General features: G+C 43.8%; 1 protein-coding gene across 1 annotated transcript in view; it reads left to right on the forward strand.

The window, feature by feature from the left end:
• Positions 1-14,565, forward strand: part of COL9A3 (collagen type IX alpha 3 chain) — a 60,977-nt gene that overhangs the window by 20,069 nt on the left and 26,343 nt on the right. The window contains exons 3-13 of the mRNA XM_077460323.1: positions 1,144-1,179; positions 2,401-2,472; positions 3,889-3,942; positions 4,323-4,358; positions 4,459-4,482; positions 5,746-5,799; positions 7,953-8,006; positions 8,221-8,262; positions 8,372-8,428; positions 11,570-11,623; positions 12,966-13,019. Coding sequence (XP_077316449.1) covers positions 1,144-1,179; positions 2,401-2,472; positions 3,889-3,942; positions 4,323-4,358; positions 4,459-4,482; positions 5,746-5,799; positions 7,953-8,006; positions 8,221-8,262; positions 8,372-8,428; positions 11,570-11,623; positions 12,966-13,019 — 537 coding nt within the window. The remainder of the gene's footprint in view (positions 1-1,143; positions 1,180-2,400; positions 2,473-3,888; positions 3,943-4,322; positions 4,359-4,458; positions 4,483-5,745; positions 5,800-7,952; positions 8,007-8,220; positions 8,263-8,371; positions 8,429-11,569; positions 11,624-12,965; positions 13,020-14,565) is intronic.

Genomic DNA, 14,565 nt, shown 5'->3' on the forward strand with positions numbered 1-14,565 from the left:
ACTACGTCTGTCTGGCCAGCGCTGGAAGCGGCAAGAAGAGGAGGAAAGTTCCTGGGGGAGGTGCAGGCTGTGCTCCCTCTCCCCCTTCCTCCTCATAAGCTTGCATATAATGAAGGGGGTGGGGGGGCACAATTTGGCATCCTTGCCCTGGGCATTGGATGATCTTGTCCTGTCACTGGTTGGCGCACTCACTTCCTTACCATCTTTCTTGCGTCACTACTACAGTGATTATACTTTACAGGTAGAGAGCGATAGGTATCCCGGGAGCCACACAAAGCCTGCTGTGTGATAGTGAATGTCAGTCTCAGCCTGGGCCCCCACCAGGCCATGCCCCCCAACGTGTTTCACTCCTCCCACTGGAGCTTACTCATGAGGATGGAGTCTCCAGGTGGAAGGGGGAGGTTAAATGTGTCATCGGACACCACTCAGTGAGTCCACCAACACTTCAATCTCTGTAATCTATCAAACCCTAGGCTCCTGTGTAGGTTGCCTTTTGGATAACCCCTTTTTGGAAAGCTAGGCGTGTTCACAGGGTTTGTCGGATGTGCCTGGGCACACCCTAATCACCTAGTGCGCATTAGCATTATCGCTGTGTGTAGCAACAGAGATGGGAAAGATCTCCCTCTTACCGACTCTGCTATAAGAGAAATACTTACGCACTCCTCTTTCACTATACCAGCAGGGAGGTCAATGTGCCAGAGCCATATATATATATACATATGTATATGTATATATATATATATATATATATATATATATATATATATATATATATATATAGACACACACATGTGTTGTTTGAGCTTTGGAGTGCACACCCTAATGTATTAGGCTGCGCACCTCTATGGCAGATCATATTGCTTTGTACCTCGATCACGCTACAACGTCAGGTTGAATTTATCATAATGAATTTAAGGGCAGAACTCTACCAAATGCAGACAGATCACGCATTAGTAAACTGAAAAGATAATTTCCTTCCTTCAAATGACTTTGTTTTTTATTTGTATTGGGGTTTCCTTGTGTAAAGCAATGAGTTGTTCCTTTTATTGCCTGATCTCTACATTTTCAAACAATGATTACAAACACTCTACCCAAAGAGAACAGCCAAAATTAAACTTGTACTGTCCATTTTCTCTCTTTCAGGGTGAACTCGGACCCGCTGGTTTACCTGGACCTGTAGTAAGTAGAAAAATTAAATCTCAGAAGCGGAACTTTATTTCAGTTAAAGCTGAATTTCAGGCAAACTGCTAAATGCATAAATAAGAAGCTCTTTTATCTGCAAATGGATTTTTATTTTGTCCATCCAGTTCTGAGATTTGCACATCTCTGCTACACAGCGCAGCCTTGTCTGGCTGGGCAGGAGACCTGATTTTTATCTGATGCAGTTAAGTAACACCTAAAGGTCTTGCCCTTCCCTCACTTGGTAACTAGACGGTGAAAGGAAAAGGAGCAGACTGATCAGCTTATTTTTTCTGATGCTCCGCTCTTTCCTCCTATCAGCATGTACCTTTAGCACATGAGTATTGCAGCTTAACCCTCTGGCTCCTTTTACTGCTTCTCCCTCTGAGCTTTGCTGTATAGGAACTACAAGAGCTCATATTCAGGTACTTACACCCAGGGCCGTTTTTAAGGCAGGGCAAAAGGGGCAGCTGCCCTGGGTCCTGTCGTTGTTGTGGGGCCCAAAGCAGCTGCTTCATACTTGCCAACTATCCTGGTTTAAATTTCCTCACCCCTTGAGGTTTTAGTCCCGTGCTGTGTCCCGATATCACAGTGTGAAGTGCTGCTACTAATGCTGCCCAGCTCTGCCCTATTGTTCTGTACAGATGACTCACCTACAGACCTGTATTTACATGTAAATTACCTGCAGTCATATGTAAATAGAGGTGGCTGGCAGCATTGATATGTATATCATGCCCCCCTGAAGTCATATCCACTGTAATCTCTAGCAAGCAATCAACAAGCAGAAATCATGTGATGTAACCTCTAGCAACTAACCAGTGAGCTGTAATGTGTTCTGTAACCTCTAGCAACCAGTCAGTGAGCGGTAATGATACACTGTAACCTCTGGCAATCAATCGCAATAGCTGCCTGATCTGATTCAGTAAACTGATTTTGAGTCTAGCTGCTATTTATTGTATGTCTGGGAGCAGGCGGAGAGCAAAACTGCATGGGGGGGGGCCCCCAGAAAAGTTTTGCCCAGGGTCCAATCAATATTAAAGACGGCCCTGCTTACACCTCTTGCATTTAAATAAATACATTTATTGGTGTATTGATAAATATAGAGCTGCATAAATGTGTATCTGTTATATCTGCCTGAAGTTCTGCTTTAATTTCTATGTACACATTTATTGGTGTATGAGTAATCAAAGGATTCATTTGTATTGGATTCTACTCTTATAGGGCCCAAAAGGAGCCCCAGGAAAACCAGGAGAAGCTGGAAATGCTGGCCTGCCTGGCCTTCCAGGAATTGACGTAAGTAGAAAATGTATTATTAATGTACCTGTAATGTGTGGGTGCTCAACCTGTGGCCCTCCACTTGTTGCAGAACTACAAGTCTCATTATGCCTTTGCCTTTGGGAGTCGTGCTTGTATGTCAGCCTTGCAATGCCTCATGAGACTTCCACAACAGCTGGGGGGCTAATTGGTTGAGCACCACAGGTTGAGAATCCATATACATGGAAAAGGTGAAAACGTGCAGTGTGATATGTTGGAGGTACCTAGTCCGAACATGCAGTGTCGGGAGAAGGTCATCCAGTGCCCAGGGCAAAGACGCCAAATTGTGCCCCCCTTTCCCTTAGGGTTAGGGTCAGGGTGCCCCCTACCCCTGCAATAAACCATTGCGCCAGGGGCAACCGTCCCTCCTGCCCACCCCTTGTCCCGGCCCTGCGAACATGTTATACGGGTCCTATGTGATCTCAGAAGTAAGATATACCTGTGCTCAAATCCCAATAACTGGTACATGTATATCATCCATCAGGTGCTAAAGGGGTGTGTGACCACATGTTAACACTAGAAATTCTGGCTGAACCCTCTGCACACTGCCATATACCTTTTTCTAGCAAACTTTGCAAGGAAAAAAAAAACAGGAGTTTTTAGTTCACACATATTGCAATACATGTATAAGCCGGCCAACTGCAGCAAATCTATCCCTCTTTGGCCAGTCCCTACTCTACTCTGCAAAATGCAAATACTCTAGAGGATATAGTGCCAATATGGGGCAAAAGACACAAGTTGGAGGAGAGCTGCTAGGTTCAGGTCTGGCCACTGACCTGCAATGCAATAGAAATAAGATACAGTATACCTGTGCTCATTGCAAAGTTTGCTAGAAAGGGTATATGGCAGTGTGCAGGGTTTCTATGTGACCTCTGCAGACATTCGATTGGTGATGTCCTCTATTATTTCTGGTAGTGATTTTCCTTTAATTAAGCTAAAACAGATTTAGATTTTGGGAGTTTTGGTGATTAAAAACGGCTAATCGTTTTAGCCCTTCCGACAACAAAATCCGTCGGATTTTTTCCGACGGATTTTGTCCGAAACTGGTGTTGCATACACACGGTCGGACAAAGTTGTCGGAAAATCCGATCGTTCAGAACGTGATGACGTTTGTTCATTATGACCGGACTACGTTCAGATGAGTAGCCAATAGCTTTGGTCTCGTAATTTGATCTGAGCATGCGTAGAACTTTGTCCGATTGTAATTCTCTACAAACGATCAGACAAGGTCCGATCGGTTCATGTTGTCGGAAAATTTTATATCCAGCTCTCAAACTTTGTTGGTCGGATTATCCAACAACATTTTCCATCGGATTTTCCGACCGTGTGTACAAGGGCTAAGGGCTAATCTGAATTTATTTGTAGTATGATTATTAATTTTGATGTTTTTTCTAGGGCCTGACTGGACCTGATGGGAAAGCCGGACCTGATGGACCTCCAGGAGAAAGGGTACGTTGTTCCTACCGTGTCTAAAATGAGCTCAGCCGTAGATGTTATGGCATACAGTAAAGTGATGAGTGTAATGGTGATGGGTTTACAGGCTGTTTGAGAAGTGTAAAACTAAATAGGTAATCAGGACTTTCTGTTGGATGGTAATTTGTAGCCTTTCCTGATGTTTCTCTGTATCTAATTCTGCTGATGTTTGCCACCAATCGCATTTGCATGTGATTTTTTCACCTTCGGAAACATGGCAAGTTTGTTACAGTTACAGGAATATGCTAAGAGTTGGAATAGAGCACATAAATGTTATTCTACATTACTGTGTTTGGGGCAATATTATAACATTGTATAGTATAGATTATAAAATAATGTGATATTTTTTGTTACAGGGAGATATTGGACCACCTGGGCCTGATGGACCTTCAGTGAGTACAGATCCAAAACCCACACATAATCATTATAGTCATGTGGCTTTCAGATTGTTCAATGACGGTTCTTTAATTGTTTTTACTTCCGTCTTTATAGGGAAGAGGACCACCAGGACCTCCTGTAAGTGACTGCTAAACTTTATTTGAACATCAATACTAAATGTTTCTAATCTGACTCAAAGCCCCCTGCATTAGTCCATGAACTACCTGAAGTTGCATTTGGTTCATTCCAATCTACCTGGCTTTGTCTATTGAACCACCCCTTCTTAAGTGTACCCAAATCATTTCCTAACTTATTGCAACAGCTAGGCCTTACCTCCATTCAGTTTTCGTTCCTCACTAGCCAAAATTGTTCCTTGATATCAATCTTCCTGTTTGATCTGTCCTCCCTGTTATAAAACCTGCCATCCTCTTCTGTATCCTGCCTGTATCTCCTCCATCCCTCACACCACCCATCCCCTATATCCTGTTGTATCTCCCCCTCCCTCATACCACCCATCCCCTACATCCTGTTGTATCTCCCCCCTCCCTCCTACCACCCATCCTCTATATCCTGTTGTATCCCCCCCTCCCTCATACCACCCATCCCCTATATCCTGTTGTATCTCCCCCCTCCCTCATACCACCCATCCCCTATATCCTGTTGTATCTCCCCCCTCCCTCATACCACCCATCCCCTATATCCTGTTGTATCTTCCTCCTCCCTCATACCTCCCATCCTCTATATTCCGTTGTATCTTCCCCCTCCCTCATACCACCCATCCCCTATATCCTGTTGTATCCCCCCTCCCTCATACCACCCATCCCCTATATCCTGTTGTATCTTCCTCCTCCCTCATACCTCCCATCCTCTATATTCCGTTGTATCTTCCCCCTCCCTCATACCTCCCATCCTCTATATCCTATTGTATCTTCCCCCTCTCTCATACCACCCATCCCCTATATCCTGTTGTATCTCCCCCCTCCCTCATACCACCCATCCCCTATATCCTGTTGTATCTTCCCCCTCCCTCATACCACCCATCCTCTATATCCTGTTGTAGGCGTCCTGGCTTGGGTACCAATATATTTTCATCAATATTTGAATCAGTGTACCAGCAGCAGTATACATTTAAGGATTCTGACATTTGTCTCACCTTCCCACCTATATATCTTGTTCCTCCTCAAAAACCCGGAGCATATAAAAACCAATAGGTCTGCAATCAAACAGATACGTAGTATTTTTAGAGAGCAGCCCCAAGAATTTGTCAGGTTTAATTTAACAGCCAGTTGTAGATGTTATTTTGTTTCAGATCTTGGTAATGTTGAGCCAGGTCACATTTTATTTATCAGCAACATCTTTTGTGCGACTACAGATTGTGTCTGATCTGTGTCCTCCTTCCAGGGTCTGGCTGGACCGAGTGGCTTACCAGGCGGTAAAGGACCCCAGGGACCAGCGGTATGTTATTTTTTGTTTGCTAATCTGTAAGGGTATCCTTAACCAAGGCTTAACAATATCATTTCATGGCTTAATATAAATGCAAATTTACTGCAGCAAACTGGACCCTGACTCTCAAATATATTATTAACTAAATATTCCCAGTGGAGGCCCTATTGTAATGCATATGCCCCCATTGTTGAGATTTTCTGTTACTTTCTGTCCTGGTGTAGTGCTCCCCCTCAAAGGGGTTGCTGAAGATGAACAGGTTTCCCCATATAGTACAGAGGCTGCCAGTTGCCCAAGCACAGTCCTACTCACAGGGACAATTATGGTTCAGTCCTAGGGGATGTCTTTATATTCTTGAAGAACTTTAACAGGAGAGGGGTTTAGGGTTACGGGATACTCCACTCATGGTAGAAGGATGAACTTCTGTCTAACTGCAGCTTTTGTGGAGGCAGCAGGGTATGGCTAGGATGTTGACAGGTCTGCAATAGCAGTCCACCAGCCCATAAAGCAGCCTATGAAAGCTGGTTCCCCTCTGACACTTGCCCAACTATCAGTCCCAGTGAAGCTCTCCGCCAGCCAACATCCTCAGGCAAATCCTCTGTGAGGGTAATAAGGATCCCTCTTTAAGTCCAGGGATCAAAGACGCTGTTTTTCAGCAAGGTTATTTCCTTGACAATACTTTTCAGGCCTTCAGCCCAACAACTACTGAGGCCCAAGCAGCAATCTATTGTCTCTCTGGTAATCTCCCAGGGGCAATAGCCCCCCAGAAGACTGGAACCCTCCCTAACAAGGAAAGAACAATCTGCTCAGGCTTCCTGCACATATATCACCACCCCAACCACCTTCTGGATGCCCCCTTCCAGGGATTGGCCAGTGCATGATAAATATTCAGCTGATCATTTTGAAAACTTCTTCCAGAGGAGGAGGAAGCAATTAAATTCTCAGCTCAGTAACCCTGATCAGATTCCATGGAAGTTATATTTAGGTCTTGGAGGTTAGTGGAAAAAATGCCTCTTACATCGGCAGCTTATGGGAAAAATGTTTCCCTTACAGTGGTGGTTAGAAAGCCCCCCTTCCAGACAGCTTAAAAGATCACTGGTGCCCTGGCGCTGGCAAGCAGCACTAGACTTGTACCTATCCAGGCACCATCAGATGGAAGTTCAATCAACCACAGCTCGAGGAACCCCCAATAACCTCTGGAGGAACCCTAGGGTTTCAAAGAACCCTGGTCGACAATGACTGCTCTAAACCATTTCTAAGTTATAAAAAAAACTGTTTTTATTGCTGTATGTCTCCCCATTAGAGAGATTTTTCTCAGCTTCTTGCCCTTATGACCACTCACTGGAGTGGGAAGTGAGGAAAAGGACAAATACAACAGTAAAAACCCGATAGAGGTTATAAGTTGTTCCACCAGTGGAAACAATATTTATACTTCAATTCTGGAACTTCTTATGTTTTTTCTGAAAATCAACATTTAAAGTCCAATTGAACCTTAATGTTTTATTACCCTGATGGCGAAATGCCAAAAAACTCCAGTATGAGTCAGTATATATTTTTTGAATATGAAAAGTATATCAAACTCCCCTATGGCAGCACATATGAGATCTCTCATACAGAACACAGCAGTCCAGAACTTCTGGGGTCCAATACACCAACCTGTACACTGCTCCAATCAACAACGCTGCTTCAGAAGAGTGAGCATTGTTAATTACAGCACAGCGGTTGTGGCTGTGCAATGGACATGTCGGACTGGTTCAGCTGGGCTTTAAAGGGAGTCTATTGGCTACATATTCCTTTTAAAGTATTAAATAAAACAGCATTGAATCATAAAACCATTGACGAATTCTGCACATTCATTTAGTCAAAAGACCCTATACTTTATATTTCCATCTCACTGTATACTTTACTTTTCCATCTTCAAGCCCAGATGAAGGGTCTTTGCCTCCTAAATGTATCAGCGCTGTTATAAAATCTTTCATTTTATGCTACTGAATATACTTTTTTCTGGACGACTGACCAGCTTCAAACTCACATTCTTTTAGTTACTCTAGTCTTTAATATGACAGCACTAATAATAAATCCATTGTTAGACTTTTTAGAAGAGTCTTGAAACTTTTGTTTGTCAGTAGTCATTATTAAGTTCTTGTTTGAATGTTATTATACAGGGACCTGCAGGTCAACCTGGCCTTCCTGGCCCACCAGGACCACCAGGCCCTCCGGTAAGCTGCTCTAATTATGTCTGATTGGTTAGAATGGTGTTGTGTCTACAGCAACCAAAAGTATTGTTTCATTTAGTTTATTGTTCTCTGTCTTTCCACATAAGACCTTGTACCCAGTACGTTTATTTTACCATGCTATAAGACAGCAGAAATATTAGTGATAGGATCCTGCAGCTTTCTCTGCTCTCATGCTTTCTTGGATATTTTATTATAGGGTCTTCCAGGAGTTGTTCCTGACAGCAATGGAGATTTGCAGGTAGGTTTTTAGATGTTCTTGCCCCATTAGCCTAGGCCATTTTAAGGACACATGAACAAGTATCCATAACTGAATGAGTATTAATGACAGTCCTTTTTCTTCAATGCAGTGTCCAGCTGTTTGCCCACCTGGCCCACCCGGTCCTCCTGGCATGCCAGGATTTAAGGTAAGATTATCAAAGGGCACCTCTCAGTCATGGATCTGAGGTTAGTTTGGTGTATTGTTCTGGTGATGGCCAAGACTTCTGCCCATTTCAGACCATTGAGATGGTGGATGGGGTGCTGCCTTTTTTTGGTTGGATAGGAGTATATCATAGGAACCTGTCAGTCATAAATCTGAGGCTGGCTTGGGGTATCATTAAGGTGCTGCTCAAGGGTACAAACCCTCTCAGACCAATAAGATGGGGGAGGGGGGCACTACCTTTTTTGGTTGCATGGGAGTCTACCATAGGACTATCGTAGGCACCTGTCAGTCATGGATCTGAGGTTGGTTTGGGGTATCGTTAAGCTGCTGACCAAGGGTTCTATTCATTACAGACCATTAAGATGGGGCACTGCCTTTTGTGGCTGCATAGGGACTATTGTGGGACTATTGTGGGACTACCATAGGACTACCATACCATAGGACTACCATAGGCACCTGTCAGTCATGGGTCTGAAGTTAGTTTGGGGTATCGTTAAGGTGCTGTTAAAGAGTACAACCCCTCTAAGTCCATTAAGATGGGGGAGAGGGGCACTACCTTTTTTGGTTGCATAGGAGTCTATCGTAAGCCTATGGTAGGCACCTGTCAGTCATGGATCTAAGGTTGGTTTGGGGTATCGTTAAGGTGCTGGCCAAGGGTATTACTCATCACAGACAATTAAGATAGGGGCACTGCCTTTTGTGGCTGCATGGGGATTATCATGGGACTATCGTAGGCACCTGTCAGTCATGGATCTGAGGTTGGTTTGGGGTGCTGGTCAAGTATTCTACCCATCTCAGACCAGTAAGATGGGTAAGGGGGGCACTGCCCTTTGTGGTTGCATATTCAGTCTAACTAACCTCCTGTAATAGTATTTGATAAACAGTCCTGGAGAAAATAAATTTATATAATGTCTTTATGAGATTTCTATGAAAATTAGAGAGAGTTATGTTTTAGAGTGGTGGCGGTCTCTGTAGTCAGATTGCCTTTAAGATGGAGAGCCAGATAGCTCTTTATAGTAGAACTATCATTAAAAATCACACCTGGAATGACTCAATTTAGCACATGTCAATATCATTCTACCAGAGCAGCATCATCATATAAGCTTTGCCGTGTCACTTATAGCCTAAGTAAAGATGACATTTCCTCTGGCTGCATTGTGGTTGTTTGACATCATTAGAATCTGTAGTACATTGTTTTTAATCAGACCGTTTTATCTATTACATAAGATGATCAAAAGGAAGCAGAGCCTGCTTATGTAATGAACAAATATGGCTGTTGATTGAAACACAGACATACTTTGATAAGAAAAACTATACATTTAAAGGGCTATAGGTTCTGGACTTTTCTGTTTGCTTGGCTGTCTTATGTAAATACACCTTTGGGTAGCTGTGACTTCAAAATGGTGGCCATTTGAGGTTCTGAGATACATCGGGATTTGTCGTTTTAGTAGAACCATCTGTCTTGGCTTCAGTATAGTGGTCATGTGTGCTTATGAGATAGTAGGACCGTAAATCGTGGCTTGAATATGGTAGTCACTTATAGTTCTGAGAGATATTGGGACTGTAGCCCCAGTTTGATCATCATTCATCTTTTCAGTATATTGGTCATGTGTGGTTCTGAGATAAACATGGATTTTGGGACTCTAGTAGGACCATCAATTGTGGCTTGAATATGGTAGTCACTTATAGTTCTAAGAAATATTGGGACTGTAGCTCCAGTAGGATCATCAATCATGGTTTCAGTATAGTGGTCATTTGTGGTTCTGAGATAAACTTGGATTTGAGATTCTGGTAGGACTATCAACTGTGGCTTGAATATGGTGGCCACCTGTAGATCCAAGATATATCATCACTTATCCATTTAGTATATTAGTCACTTCTTGGTACTTTGATCACTTTAGCTCCAAGAGGGGTTGGTCATTTTGTCAGCTGTAGTTGGTCTTGCTTGTTTTGGAGATGTGCTTGTAGAATGATGTGTTCAGTTGATTTCTTAGATGACTCTACATTTTGTGAGGCTGGAATTGGTTTATTATAGGTGCAGGCTTCCTAATTGTATCTTGAGCAATTTTAGGTAAAAGTAGAGAATTAAAAAGTAATTTTACAACTTACTCTTTTAAAGTGGGCCTATGATACAAATGAATTTGCACCTAAATGTAACGTATTAGCTTCCTACTATCCCCTAAATAGCAGAGAGAGATAAGTGCAAGATTTGCAGCCAATCAAGTGTGCTTCCTGCAAATACGCTGACAAGGAGGAAAGAGTAGGGTGAGCAGAGGGGTGACCTCATCAGTCTCCTGCTGCTCCTTCACTTTCCAATCATTTGACTAGGGGCGGAGAGAGAGGGCACCATCCTATCTTTTCTACAGTCTATAACTATAACAGGGAAAGTGGTGCCATCCACTTGGATATGATGTCTAGCGGGGCTGAGTAAACCCCAGGTCTGGACAGACAAAAATAAAACTCTTTTGGCAGGTAAGACAGCTCCCATATGTTTATTTAGACTGTCCAAAGCTGAGATTTAAACGCTTGTGCTTTCACATTTATGTTATGGCATTCAATATAAAGATTGTAAATTAGTCACTAGAGGGAGCACTCAGTGATGTAGTTCAATTACTTTGTCTCTCTCTCTCTCTTCACAACCTTTAAGATGAAATATCAGTAATGGATCAGCCAACTTTAGACTTGCAATATGAGAAGGAGCAGTAAAGTATGACCCTTGGATAGTGCTGCAAAGAATAAAGCAAAGGCTGCATGTGTATTGGTTGGCTATGGCTGCCTCCACGCACATATATGATACATACTATACATTGAAGGAGCTAATCTCTTATATATGTTTATATAAAACATTGTAAAGACTTTACATTCCCTTTAAGAAGTGCTTACTGCCCACCTCTATGTCTGACTGTATTTTCCATGGAGAAAATAGAACACCAATCACAGGCCACGATGGGAAGATTCCGGTGCAGTGATTTCAATATGGTCTGAGAAACCTCCAACTAGCGATTTCACTGCTAGATCTTCCTGTATGTGGTCCACATATTCCATTCCAAGACTGTATTTTTTATGAATGGCCTTATTTATGTATTTTGTATTTAATCCTAGTCTTTTTTTCTTTTTATTACAGGGTCACACAGGGTACAAAGGAGAGAGAGGGGAGTCTGGAAAGGATGGACAGAAGGTAATATTGGGGTTTAACTGTCAATAGCAGCCTTTCTCGACACAGAGGAACCCTTGAAATAACCTTCCAGTCTCAGGGAACCCCTGCTAAAAAATCCTATATCTACAACTCATGATACATTAGTGTGATGGTCAGTGGGAAGAATGCTCCTCACACTTGTGGACATTCTGAAGAATTGCTCATTGCTCAAGGAACCCTTAGCAATCTCTGAAGTAACCTTAAGATTCCATGGAAATCTGGTTGAGAAACCCTGCTCTAGGAATACTGAGAGATATACACATTTGTTCCACCTACAAAAAAATCATACCATATTTGGACTGTCTATGTGACATGTATGACCTCAGCAGTTAGTTTGCAGGAAAGACTTATGCCGTGTACACACGACCTGACTTTTTGACAGCAAAGATCAGAGGGAACGAATCCGCCGGACAATTCGATCATGTGTGGGCTTCATCGGACCTTTGCTGTCGAAAAATCAGACGGACTTTAGATTTAATACATGTTTCATATATTTCCGACGGGCTCTAGTCTGGTCGAAAAATCAGTTTGTCTGTATGCTAGTCCAACGGATGAAACCTGACGCTACGGCAGCTATTATTGGCTACTAGCTGTGAACTTCCTTATTCTAGTCCGGTCGTACGTCATCACGTTCAAATCCGTTGGACTTTGGTGTGATAGTGTGTGGCCAAGTCCATTAGTTCGGAAGGTCCATCGGAACTCCGCTGAAAAGTCAGTCGGGAAGACCGTCGGACTAGTCTTCCGGAAAGTCCGGTCGCGTGTGCGCGGCATTAGAATTTTCCAGCTGATAGTCTACTGATCTTCAAAATGGGTCTGACATTCAGATATGGAGGTCTACCCACTGCAGGTCATAGTCACCAAAAGGCTCATATACAAGACCCATTGGACCTATCCAATAAATTACTGGCCAAGTAAACACTTTGTCACTGTATATCAGTTGATGGCTAGGTAGAAGCGGGCCATGGCTAGGTCTGTTAGACAGTGGAAGGGGTCCCAGCACTCATCAGACCTGCATCTAGTGTAAATATACCCCTTAGTCCCAAAGAGCCCATGTGCAGTTACACCGTTTGTACAAATGACATGGCCGCCCCTGGGCTCACCATGGATGAACATGTGTATTGAGCAGGATTTCTACTTTTGGTTGAGCCCAACTTTCACATCTGCCATCGTTAATTGTTTGTGGCTCACTGTAGGCAACGATATCTAATTACCGCTAATGATTCAGCCTGGAAGTTTGTTTATTTTTCAATTGCATTCCATTATAGCATTAAGATGATGTGTACATGTTGTCCAGATGTTTTGATTGCGTCTTTCTTCTCTGCAGGGAGATCCAGGACCACCGGGACCAGCAGGAATCCCTGGCAGTGTGGGCTTACAGGTAAACCAATCCCCCTTTCACAATTCTCTTTGAGATCCGATGGTATTCCGGGTCGGCAGCGCTTTGTGCACACGACGCATTGGCTGAGTCCTCCCTCACATCAGGGTCTGCATCAGAGTCCCTTTTACATTACAGCCCCAATTAGAGTGCTCTATACATCAGGATCCCCATCAGAGTCGCCTGATGTAGGGGAGATTCTGATGGGGGGAGGGGGGCTATGATTGGGGCCTAAAGTAAGATGCAGACCCTGATGTAAGAGGGTCCCCACCAGAGTCCCTCCATATATCAGGGTCCCTATTAGAGTCCCCACTTACATCAAGGTCCTGATCAGAGTCCCCCTAACATCAGGCTCCAGATCGGAGCTCCCCTTAAATTAGAGCCCCAGTAAAATTCCCCCCTTACTTTGGGTTCCCTATCAGAATCCCCCAGTATATCAGGGTCCCCATCAGAGTCCCCGTTTACATGAGAATCCAGATCACAATCTCCTTACATCTGAGTCCCCATTAAAGTCCCCCTTACATCAAAGCTCCCTTAGAATAGAGCCCCCCTTACATCAGAATCCCTCCATACATGAGAGTTCCCATCAGAGTCCCCCTTCATATTAAGGTCTGCATCGGAGTCCCCCTATATATCAGGGTCCCCAACAAAGTCCCCCATACTTCAGGGTCCCGAACAGAGTCCACCCTTACATCAGGGTCCCGAGCAGATTCCTCGCTCACATCATTGTTCAGATCGGAGCCCCCATTACATCAGAGCTCCAGTCAAACTCACCCCTTACATTAGGGTCCCCATCAGAATCCAATCATATATCAGGGTCTCCCTCATCAGAATCTCCCCCATACATCAAGGTCCCCATCAGAGTCCCCATTTACATCAGAATCCCCATCACAACCCCCTTTGCATCTGAGTCCCCATTAAAGTCCCCCTTACATCAAAGCTCCCTTAGATTAGAGACCCTCTTATATCAGAGTCTCTCTATACATGAGAGTTCCCATCAGAGTCCCCCCTCACCAGAGAGTCTACATCAGAATCATCCTTTCATTAGAGACCCAATCAAAGTCCCCCTTACATTGGGGCTCCATCAGAGTCCTCCCTTACTTCAGGGTCCCCATCAAAGTCTCCCTATACATTGAGGTCCCCTTCAAAGTTCCCCCATACATCGGGGTCCCCATCAGAGTCCCCCATACATCAGGGTCCCCATCAGAGTCCCCCCATACATCAGGGTACCTATTGGATTCCCCCTCACATCAGGGTCTAGATCGGAGGCCCCTTACATCAGAGCCCCAGTCAAACTCACCCCTTACATTAGGGTCCCCATCAGAATCCCCCTGTTTATCAGGATCCCCATCAAAGTCCCCTCATACATTAGGGTCCCAATCAGATCAGAGTCTCCACTTACATCAGAGTCCCCATCAGAGTCCCATTTTCATCAGAAGGCCTGATAAAATCTTGAGGTGGGCGGATTTTGGCCCACAGGTCATAGTTTGGAGACCCCTAGTTTAAAATATAGATGATATCATTTACAAATCTGTTGTTTCTTATTTCA

The sequence above is a fragment of the Lithobates pipiens genome, unplaced genomic scaffold (genome assembly GCF_037356315.1).
Source record: "Lithobates pipiens isolate NorthernLeopardFrog02 unplaced genomic scaffold, aLitPip1_a1.2 Scaffold_28, whole genome shotgun sequence".
NCBI classification, from domain to species: domain Eukaryota; kingdom Metazoa; phylum Chordata; class Amphibia; order Anura; family Ranidae; genus Lithobates; species Lithobates pipiens.